This window comes from Egretta garzetta, unplaced genomic scaffold (genome assembly GCF_000687185.1).
Source record: "Egretta garzetta isolate BGI_Z169 unplaced genomic scaffold, ASM68718v1 scaffold100, whole genome shotgun sequence".
NCBI lineage: Eukaryota > Metazoa > Chordata > Aves > Pelecaniformes > Ardeidae > Egretta > Egretta garzetta.
The window spans coordinates 711,568-722,877 of NW_009258265.1; the positions used below are offsets into that span (position 1 = coordinate 711,568).

Genomic DNA, 11,310 nt, shown 5'->3' on the forward strand with positions numbered 1-11,310 from the left:
TCTTGGCTGGGAGATGGAGAAAGAAGGAGGTGACAGGGAAGGAGACCCCCGTGACGGGGAAGGAGACCCCTGTACAGGAGAGCGGTGCCAGGGTTTGCTGCTGGTTGGAAACGTCTCAGCTGAACCCCCAGCGTTCCACAGCTGAATTCCCATTAAACCTCCCTGTAATTTCCTTGAGGGCTGTGAATTCCTCCTTTTGCGGGTTTTAAGGGGGTTACTGGATTTCAGCAGGGCTTGGCTACCTGTAAGGACCGATTCTGGCTGTTTCGCCTTGAAAAATGTCAGTGGGATCCAGGTCTGGCCCGCCCGAGGACAGAGGCACCTCTGTCCCGGCGGTTCGTGGCAGCACGGCGAGGCAGGAGTGCGGTGGCAGCCGACCCCGCGCCGGCGCAGGGCGAGGAACAAGGCGGCTTTGAGCTGCCTCTTGCCTGCGGTGCTGTGCCGCTCCCGCTGAGCATCCCGCTGGCCGGTGGGTGCAAACACCCTCAGTTCTTCCCCTCCTTTCCCATTCCCAATTTTCCGGTGCTCTCCCTAGCATTGCCTCCAGCTCAGACCTGGCACACACGGGGGGCAGGGGATGGCACTGGAGGAGGTGCCACATCCAAGGTCCCCCAGCTCCAGGCTGGCTTTGCAGCTTGGAAAGATTCCTCGCTGGGATTCTGGGATCAAGGGTGGGTTAGTCCCAAGTGTCCCTTGAGCGACTGCTCTTTGCAAGGACGTTCTCGGCAGGGGCCTCGAGGGCTGGCCCGGCAGACAGCGTTGGTTTCCCTGGGGAGCTGACGCTTCCTTGAGGGGTTCGTGCCAAATCCTCGCCTCTGGGACAGCCGGGAAGCTGGAGCGGGGCTGTTGGCAGGAAGCCTGTGGCTCCGTGGTGGGATATCACCACTGGCTGCCCCATCTCTGCAGCATCGCTTGCGCACCCATGCGCCTGTCTTAGGGAAACTGAGGCAGCAGCTCCCACCCTGCCGTGGCTGCAGGTGGGGTGAGGTCCCCGTGTCGCTGTGGGAACATGGCCCCGCTGGTGCTTTGCATCAGCTTCTCCGGTGGGACCAAGCGGAGCTGCCGTGTCAGCTTTGCGGCGAGGGGAGGGGGCGAGAGGGACCCCGGGAAGAATTTACAGCCTGTAAAACAAACAGAGCAGCCTTTGCATGAAGCTCCCTCCCTGTTTTCCTCTTTGCAATGGAAATAGCTTGTTGCACGGCAAACGCAGCTCCAAGAAATTACAGCTCCATCTTCTTTGGGTTGTTTGGCAGCAGGAAAGGGGAATGGAGGTGTCGGCCTTGCTGCTAAAAGCACAGCGGCTCTGTGCCTGGCAGGGCGCAGGGGACAGCCGGGGACCTCGCCGCCCCGGCACGCTTGCAGCCTCAGCAGCCAGCCAGGCGGGACGGAGACGAGGCGGCGGGGAGAGGGATGGCTGCTTGCGCAAGAATTGCAAAAAGGAAAAGCAAGAGATTCAGCCTTCAGTGCAAAACTGTCCCCTTCCCCCAAAGCCACCCGGAGCCATGCGGTGGCCCCAGGAGGTTTCCCCACGTGAAGGCGATGCCCTGAACACCTTGCTGGCGCACGAGAAGGCGTTTTCAGGCGTGAGGTCCCGGTGATGGTTAAAGCCACGTTGCAGGTTTCTCTCTTTGGCTTCATTTCTGGCTGGATTTTGCACCTTTCCTGCCTTCCCTCTTAAATATTCTCCAGGGAAACTTTTTGCCCTGAAATCAAAGCAAATGGCTGCTGAGGTGGTATTGTTGCCATCTGCTAATCATTTTTTTTCCGGCTGATAAATCTGTGTGGTGGGAGACCCTGGTGCTGGTACCCCGGTGAGTGCTCGGCGAAGGGCGGCCGAGGGCCATTGCCTGCGCCGGCAGCTCTGCTGGAGGTCCCGGTGCTGCTCGTGGTGCATCGCACCCTGCTCGGCTCCACCGTGCACGGCTAATTCTCGGTGGGAGCGGGCGTGCGTGTGGTGGCTGCCCTCGCAGCCCACCCCGCCCCGGTCATTTCCTCAAAGTTGTGGGGTTTTTTTTAAGCAATTTGTAAAATTTTGTTCTTCACGTGCAGCCGAGGAGCAGGATTTTAATTAATTTGAACTGTGCTGAGACCACGGCGCATCGACATTTTTCTCATTCTTAAGATTGCTCGGAGCCCAGAAGAGACCCACACCGATGCTCTGTTTCTTAAAGGACCCATCTTTAATTAATTAAGGATTAGAAAATGATTAGTGGTTTGACTTGCAAATTCTTGGGAGTATTCTTTAGCCCTGGAGCGGAGGTTTGGCTGTTTGTGGAGGGCACAGGGTGGTTTTCAAGCATGATGCTCCATTCACCCCCACCCTGGCGAGGGCTCAGTCCTGCGCTGCACCTCATGCTGTCGCAACAGGGATGTAAATGGGATTTTTGGTGTAAAACAGTGCGTTTTCAGGATGCTGCTGAGACCAGGAATGGAGAAATCGAGCTCTTTTCCTCTGTCTGAATCCAGACACTGTGACTTTGGGCTCTGTGGGGAACAGCCCCATTTACCCTGGTCTTGTCCTTGGGTGCTGGGCACGAGGGAAGCAAAGAGCAACTGGTGAGAAAAGCTTTGTGTTAAACATCCCTTTAGTTAAAAAAAAAAAAAAAAAAAAAAAAAAGAAGCTGTGGGGCACCAGGGGCCTGATTCTTGCTGTGATTCACGACGTGCCTGGTCGTGGTGAAAAGGGGGATCCCTGGTCCTGAGCCACTGGTGGTGCTGCCTGGGGTGTTAATGTCAGGAATGGTGCTGGAGAAACAAGGGAGGAAAAGTCTCTGAATCTTTTTCTTTTTTTTTGACTTCTTTTTTGGGGGAGTTTCTTTAGTAGTGTTGAAAAAATTGGTAGTTTTCACCCAGCTCTGCTGGAACCACATCTATGGGGACACATGTCGGGGTGTCCTGCACGTCACATCAACCCCCTGGACATGGCCATGAACTTGCTGGCCAAGGGGGATCCACGGTGCTGGTGGGCGATGCTTCAGGGCGAGAAAATTGGGGGCAGACAGACGAGCCGGGGCCAGAGCGGTCCCCGGGACGTGGCCCAGGCTGCCACTGCCAGGATTTCATGGCTGGGTGAGAGGAGGTTATGTGGGACAGGACGTTCCCTAGGAGCCCGGCCGCCACGTCCTGGGGGGATCGTCTGGCAGCTGGGGGGCCCCTGTCATTTGCCGCTCCCCACCGTGTTCTTAGGGGGTCCATTGCACTCCTCCATCCCCAGCTGGAGCCCAATAGCTGGATGGCGCTGCCTTTCTCTCCCGACATTCCCAGGGAGTTGGCAAGCCTGGGATTTCCACCTCTGGACATGTGCAGCTGCTGTGGGGCTGGAGCCTGGAGAGGGTCTGGGGGAAATCTGGGGAAGATTTCCATCCTTCCACCCTTTGCTGGGTACGAAAGGGTGGGTGCTGGGGCTCCTGGCTCCCTTGTCCGCTGCCGTGGCTGCGGGCGAGTCGCTTGAGCTGCCCACGGGCAAGCATCCCCTGGGGAAAACATTTATTTCTCTGCATCCCAGGCGGGGTGCGGGGAGAATGGACTCATTAATGTCTGCCGAGAGGCTGAAACGCGGTACGTGGACCCCATCCAAAATCTTTGCAAGGCAGCAGAGAGTAAGCAGGGTGGTAGGTAGCCTTCATGGTTGCGGCCAAGAAGGGAGCTCGTCTCGTACAGCTCCTGCTGTAAACCCAGCGGCGTCTCTCTGCGCTGCTGGGCGAGCCAAGAGGGCGACTCAGCTCCCAGTGCAGGTCCTGGGTGCTTCACAACCAGGCCATCAGGAGCGTCGCTTTCTGCCCTGTAACGAGAGATCTGCTCCTTACTCCCCAAAGTTTATTTTTAAAAAAACAAAACAACCTCCCTCTTTTATTCTGGAGCTTGGCTTGGAGCACCCAGAGCTGCTTCTGGCTGAGTCTGGCCCCAGCTGAGCGCCGGGACGAGCCTGCGGGACGTCAGGCAGCATTGCTGGTTTGGTGCAAACCTCTAATTTAGGAGCATTGGAAGTGGGGGGGTTGGCGTCTGCCGTCAGTTCTTGAGCAGACAGGAGCGGTGCCCTTGCCCCCTTCTGAGCCACAAGCTCACGGCGTGCCCCGAGGCTGCTGATGCCATCTGCATTTCCTTCCCTTTTATTTATTTTTTTTTTTTTTTGTCTGAAGTTCCTCTTAAAGGAGTTGCATAGAGTTATGGTGCCTTCCCTGCAGGCTGGGGCTGCTCTCGTACCCCGCGGTCGATGGCAGCAGGGATGCTCCAGCTCTGCTGTCAGGAGCTCCCACGGGTACAGCTGCTGCTTTTCTTATCACTGCTTCTCTTCCCCAGGCCTTGGAGGGACACACAGGCTCCTTCCGCAGGCCAAAATTTGCTGCTTTTTATGGCAAAGGCCATGCTTTTGCTCTCCTCCATGCCGAGACCTTGGGGATGGCATCAACCACGCCTGGAGTGGCTGCTGGGGGCGCGCGGGATGCCAGTGGTGGTGATGCTGGGCTTTGCTGGGAACTGCTTTCCAGGTTGGGGGTTTTGCACCAGAGGGCTATTTCATCCAATAATACGGAATTTAAGATGGAGCTGGAGGCCTTTCTGTGCCCCTGCAGCATCTGTCAGCGGAGCCGGCTGGGCGCAGTGCTGGGGCTCAGCCCTGGGGTCCTGCACTCCCAAACATCACTGGAGGGTGAATTTTTGGGCTGGGTCTCTCCCAGCCCTGGCAGTTCTCTCCCCTCCTGCAGGGCTGTGCAAGCGGAGCCCTGCAGAGGCTCGCTCTGCCGGGTGAAACCCTCCTGTATTCGATGAGCAACGCCTTCTGGTTCTTTTTCTGTTCTTTCTTACTCCAGGGGGGTTTGCTTCTCTGTTGCTGATCTTCCCCCCGCGCTTGGTGCGTCCCCACCTGACTTATTAGGAATGATCTGCCGCTTCCCGCAGCTTTTCCCCCATCCGTGCAGCGGGGGTTTCGGAGCTGCTGCTCGCCCTCGGGCAGCGATAACGGGCTGGAAAGCCGAAGGTTTGGAGCGGGTGGCTTGGGGTTGCCATGCCCTGTTTTCCAGTGGGTGAGAGCACATGAAAGCAGGAGGCTCAGGCCGAAAGGGGGAGGTTTCTTCACGCAGTGTGCGAGTGAAGGGTGGGTTTCTTGCTGCAGGATGTTACAGGTAAAACTTGTGCATGCACTCACAAATCCAAATGCAGGCGTTCGTTAGCAGGCTTGCCTTCCTCGCAGCAGGGTCTGTGGCCCCCGAGGAGCTCCTGGGGCTCAGAGCCCCGGTGGAGCCGGGTTTGCTGCCGTGGCTGGGGCACCACGCCGCGCTTGGAGGATTTGCTGCCTTAGCCAGCTGGTTTGGAGCAAACCACACGCGTGGCTGTGTCTGAGGTGCAGAAACCTTTGAGGAGGGGATCGTCCTCGGTGCTCGGTGCATGCTCAGCCCGCATGAGGGGCTCAGAGCCCTTTTCTTTTGGGGGGGGGACACAACACCCCAAATAAAGGGCGATCCCAAGCGAGAGCACTGGGCAAGGGAGCAACTTCACCAGGGCGGCTGCAGGATGGGGCTGAGCCCTGATGCAGCCCCAGAGGTGCATGGAGGGCTCTGCCATGAAGTGGATTCACAGAGGGGCCAAGGGGGTGGCAGGGGATGTGGGCACAGAGCTGGAGTGGCACTGCCGTGCTGGGGCCAGCATTCGCTTTCGACTACAGTGGGATGAAATCGCAGCCAGAGCCCTGGAGCTGCTCCAGCTCGGGATAACTGGGACTGGGGTCCCGGCTGTAGCTTCAGGCCTCTCTTAAATTTGCTCCCTGCAGTTGTTGCTGGTGATGGGAGGGTGACAAATGCAGCGGAGCAGGGGTGCTCCGGGTGTCCTGGTGTGGGTGGCTGGGCTGGGACGTGCTCGGGGGCAGGGTGATGCTGAGGATGCCCGTCTGTGCCATGCCATAGTGCTTTCTATGTCTGCTGCTACCGATGGCCACCTCTGTCCCCTGGAGCCTCCCTGTTCCCATTGCTTCTCTCATCCAGTGCTGCCCACGTTCCCCAAAATTGTAGGTTGCAAAGCTTTCCTTGTTTGCTGTGCAAAGCCATTGTGGGAGGGGTTGAGCTGGGTTCCCTTCAATTCAGACTTTCTGCTGGCTAAAAACTTGCTTTCTTTAATTAAAAAGAAGAGAATTTGGAGCCAGGGGTGGAGTGTGAAACTCCCTTGAGGGCTGCCCCAAAGGGTCACAGCTTCATCTCTACAGTGTTCGGCAGTTGGTGCCGAGGCAGATTTCCCCTAGGGTGCCGGAGCGGAAGCATCCTGGTGTTTCCCATGTGGGAGAGGAGGGCATTTCTGCAGGCAGACCCCCTGTCTCACTCACAGCTCCCCGCCATCCCACTGTCATGCTCCTTCGTAGTACCAGCTGGTTTCCACTCTCATACCAGTAAGCCAGAGGAGAGGCAGCACCCAGGTGTCTGCGTGGCTGGGACGAGGCAGCATCCCTGCTGAAAGCGTGGGCTTTCGCTTTGCTTTCACAGTTCCTGCGCAAAGGAGGAGGAGGAGGAGGAGCAGGACATGATGGAGCAGAGCTGCTCTGAGCTGGCCCCGCTCAAAGTACTGTGTTCAGTTCTGGGCTCCCCGGTTCAAGAAAGATGAGGAACTCCTAGAAAGAGTCCAAAGGAGAGCAACTAGGATGATAAAGGGACTGGAGCATCTCCCCTACGAGGAAAGGCTGAGGGAGCTGGGCTTGTTCAGCCTGGAGAAGAGAAGGCTGAGAGGGGATCTCATCAACACGTACAAATATCTCAAGGGTGGAAGTCATGAGGACGAAGCCAGACTCTTCGCAGTGGTGCCCAGTGCCAGGACAAGGGGCAATGGGCACAAACTGAAACATAAGAGGTTTCAGTTGAATATGAGGAAGAACTTCTTGACTTGGAGGGTGACCGAGCCCTGGCCCAGGCTGCCCAGGGAGGCTGTGGAGTCTCCTTCTCTGGAGATATTCAACCCCCGCCTGGATGCTGTCCTGTGTAACATGCTCTAGGAGAACCTGCTTGAGCAGAGGGGTTGGACTGGGTGATCTCCCAAGGTCCCTTCCAACCCTTGCCATTCTGGGATTCTGTGAAGGGTGTAGGATGCAGGAGGGAGAGGCACAGGGTGCCTACCCCAGTGCTCATTGGATCCAGCCCTGATTTAATTTTGGTGATTCCAGGCAGAGCATCCAGCCGTTGCATTTTCCAGTGCTCCGCGTCCCGTGCCGGTGGGCAGCTCCTCTTGGGGAAGGATCTGCTGGGTTTGTCGTGATTGGGTTTCCATAGCTGGAGGGCAGTCGGGAAGCTCTGCCGGTGGGGTTTCAGGCCCATAGGTGGGTGCAAAAACTCGAGGAGCATCCCTGAAAGGAGTCACCCATAGCTTTGCCATGGCTACGGAGGGTAGTGCAGGAGAGGGGGCCTTGGAAGGGATGGGGACATTCCTGGTCCCACTGGGATGCTCCTCTGGAGCTGCCTCCTGTGAAGGTTGGGTTTGCTCCCTGGTTGCAACCAGGTTGGGAGAAGGGATTTGTCAAGAGGAACTTGCCCCATCCCACCCAGCTCTGTATCCGTCCTGTTCATCAGCAGCTGGGTGGGAGCAGGGAAAGTTCACCTGGGTGCTTGGTTTCGGTGCTGGGCATCGCTGGTGCTGGAGCCAGCCGCAGCTGGGCTGGTGCTCTGCAGCACGGCCCCTACAACCACGTTCCGGAGGTTTCTCCACAAGCAGTGGCTGCGTGATGGTCGGGAAGAGCACGGATTTGTAGAAGCAAGCGGCACCATGCAAAAAAAGACAGGCTGTTCCCCAGGGAGTTGTTTCCTCCGTAGGCGTCGAAGCCCATCGGGCTCATCCATGCTGGGGGGGCTGGGGTCAGGGAGGCCAAAAGCTCCTTTCAGTGCATCAGGGGCTGTCCAAGCGCAGCTTCCAGCGCCATGGGCACCAGCGGGGGTGAAGTCAGCCCCAAATTCCCTATCAATAAGTACAAGAGAAGCGTATTTTGGGTGAAGCACATTTTGGGTGAAGCGCTGCATGTGCCTTTGCTGGCGTGTGTTGAGCTCATGCTGGTTGTGCCGCCCTCCCCCCCAGCTCCAGCCTTGCTGGGAGAGGCTCCCCACAATCAGTTCACGGCGGTTTTTGCCAGGGGAGAAGATGAAAGCGCTGGGGAGGTGCAAGGGTTGAGCTGGTGCCAAAGCTTTCCCATTCCTCCAGGACTTGGCAGGGACTGGGGTGGTGGTGGGGGACACATTTGGTGCCCTCTTCTGCCTGCTTCAAGCAAAGGGGCCATGGACTGAGCTGCCCGCGGGGTGCGGGGGCAGCCCAAAACCCTTAGCCTATAATTTCCTACCTTCTCTTTTTAGAGCAAAATGATATTTTGTGCTTTTCCCGCCCTGGGGCTGCCCCCTCCAGTCTGGACGGCTTCCTCCGAGCCCCGTGCTGCTGCGTGGAGCATTGCCCTTGCGTGATGCTGCACAGCCCCGGTGCGGCCCTGAGCACCCTGGTGCCGACAGCTCAGGCTGGCTCCAAGGCTTTTCCAACACGCTATTAATTTTTTCACAAAGCCGGGGTAACAGATAAATGGGGAAGGGTGTCCCACTGCTGACCCCTGCTGCTAATGGCCGCAGCGGGGCTCGCTGTAGAGCAGCTTTTCCTATTCCTGGTACCAACGTGCCGATGTTTGGCTCCTTGCGGCACAGCCTGTGACCCAGGGGGGCCTCATCCTGCCTGCACGCTGGTACTTGGGGCTGGCAGGTTGCAGCATTGATGCTGCATCGCCCCCGAAGTGCTTAAAGACCCCCCTCCCTGGAGCTGGTGGTGGGTCGCACCACGCTTTGCTGCATGCGGGGAGGGGAGAGCGATGGGCTGGGCGATGCCGTGGATGATGCCGGCGCGGCGAGGCGGGTGTTTGGTGGGGGCACGAGCTGGCCTCCTGATGCCCAGGCCAGGATCAAGCCAGCTCCAGTTGGGGAAACACCCGCACCAGTTTAAGGGACCTGAGCTTCAGCCAGCCAAAATTGGCCCCATCTGAATTTTTGCGTATTTTCCCACTTGCCATGATTTGAAAAATATTTTCCGAAAAATTAAATGTTTCTTCTTCCAGTCATTTTTCTGTTGCACCTGCCCAGAGCCTGCTCCCCAGAGATCACCATGCGAACGGGCTTCCCTTTTTTTGATTTGAGGTCATCACTGATGTCATCTCGGCTGGGGAACGGGCCCTTTACATCATTTGTTTTCTGGAGCCTGGTGGATGCTGAAGCTCTGATATGAAATGGGGGTGTCTTTCGTCTTCCATTTCTTTTTCCCTTTCAGAGGCAAGTCAGGGAAGTTCACTGAGCCAAGGCTTGAACGTTGCGTGAATGTGCCAGAGCCGCCTGTAGCAACAGAGCTGGGGCAGGGTGAGGTTGCAGGGGAATAGGAAATGAAAACGTTTTCAGCCCAAAAAATTTGTACAATGGCAAAAAACCAAAGCAAACCAAACCTAAATATAGCAAGGCCCGTGAGTTCGCTTTGACTTCTGGTGAATGCTTGTGGTGGAAAAAAAAAGGGTCCCTTTTAAAGTAAAAAAGAAACCCAACCCAACAAAAGTTGTCTTGTTGATGTGCTGCTTTGGGCAGCTTTTTGCAGGGGCACTGGGGCAAGAAGCAGCTGCGCGCAGCCCAGGGACGGCTTTTTAGCTTAGAAACATGCATTTGGAGAAATGAAGTATCTTCTAAAAATGACACGTCAGCTGGAGCAATGTGACCCAGCATAGTGTCCTAGGTTTACTGGTCTATACAGGTTTTGAGATGGATTCCCGTGCTGGGGTGACGCTGGGGGTCGGGAATTGCCGGGGGGGAGGCAGGGCTGGGCTGTCGCGGCAGGCAGGGCCGTGCGTTGAGCCAGGGCTGAGATCAGATTTGCTCCCCTCCGCAGCTGCGCGAGCGCTTTATCTGCTGGCAGCGATTCCCCTTGCTCCGTTCCCACCTCCCGACGCCTGGGCTGGGATTTCGAAGGATCCTGACGTGACATTTCATATTTGCTGGGGCTGGGGCCGTGCCCGCGGGAGCCGCGGCTGCGTGCAGGCGTTTTCCATCACACCCTGTTCACGCGATGGGAGACCTTCCCCTGAAGTTCTTGTTTGCTCTGCAGTTTTTTTTTAACAGGTCCCCAAATACACATAAAAATGATGGATGCGCTCTCTATTTCCCTGCTCTGTTTTTCTCCACCTGGAGCAGATGGCCGGTGGTGAAGCCATTGGCGTGGGCTCCTCCAGCACCGGCACGGGGCTCGTTGCGATGCCTCGGAATGCTACAGCCGGGTGCTGCCAATGGCAACTCGATTTTGAACGGCTCTGACGATGCTGTGAGAGCGGGCGAGCTTTTTGCACCAGCTCCGATGCCCGAAAGCCACTTGCTGGTGCTTCACAGGGATGCCACGCTTGGTGCAAACACCCATCCATGTCACCCTGCCCGGAGCCCATCACCCCGAGGATGGGCACTGGGGCAAACCCTGGGGTTATTTCTGAAGGGAGGTGGTGGTCCCTGGCGTGCTGGGTGCTGTGCACAGGGATGCACCCCAAAACTTGCTGCCGGTGGAAAGGATGCTCTGGTGGGGCTGAGGGCAATGCGTGGCACGATGCTGAATCCCCAGCGATGCTTTAACCCTTTCCCCCTGGGTTTTTTTCCAGACTCCAAAGTCTTCCTCATCTACAACGCGGGCGCGCAGGGCTGCCTGGAGACGAAGGACTCGCTGGTGAGACTCGCCAAGGGCTGCAACACCAGCGCCCCAGCCCAGCAGTGGAAATGGGTCTCACGAAATCGCCTCTTCAACGTGGGGGCCATGCAGTGCCTGGGGGTGTCGTGGCACGGGGCCAATGCCACGGCAGGGCTGCACCCCTTGGCCACCTACGAGTGCGACCGCGAGTCCGTCAACATGCGCTGGAGCTGCCGCGGCCTCGGGGAGCAACTCTCGCAGCACCTCGGCACCCGCCCAGGCAATTCCTCCCTGGACAGGGGGGACCAGGCACGTGGCTCGCAGTGGAGGACGTACGGCACTGAAGAGGATCTGTGCTCCGTGCCGTACTCGGGTAAAGCCTCATGGGGCGTTAGTTTTATCCCCTAACCCAAACCAGACCTGAAATGCGAGCTGAGGCCCTGGTGCTGCAGCAGTCAGGTCCTGCCTGGGAATCATAGAATGTTTTGAGTTGGAAGGGACCCCTAGAGGTCATCTAGTCCAACCCCCAGCTTGGTCCCAGCTCACTGGGGCTGCAAAACCAGACAGGATTGGTGCGAGGGGGATCAGCCCCAGGGAGCAGGCACCCCTGCACCAAGCCAACCCACACCCCTCACCCCAAACCTCCCTCCAGCCCCCCCCAGACAC

The 11,310-nt window shown here is 57.6% G+C and overlaps 1 protein-coding gene across 1 annotated transcript in view; it reads left to right on the forward strand.

The window, feature by feature from the left end:
- Nucleotides 1–2,882: 2,882 nt before the first annotated feature.
- MRC2 (mannose receptor C type 2) overlaps nt 2,883–11,310 on the forward strand; it is a 28,138-nt gene continuing 19,710 nt past the window's right edge. The window contains exons 1-2 of the mRNA XM_035903282.1: nt 2,883–3,069; nt 10,619–11,017. Of these exons, the coding sequence (XP_035759175.1) occupies nt 2,883–3,069; nt 10,619–11,017 (586 nt within the window). The remainder of the gene's footprint in view (nt 3,070–10,618; nt 11,018–11,310) is intronic.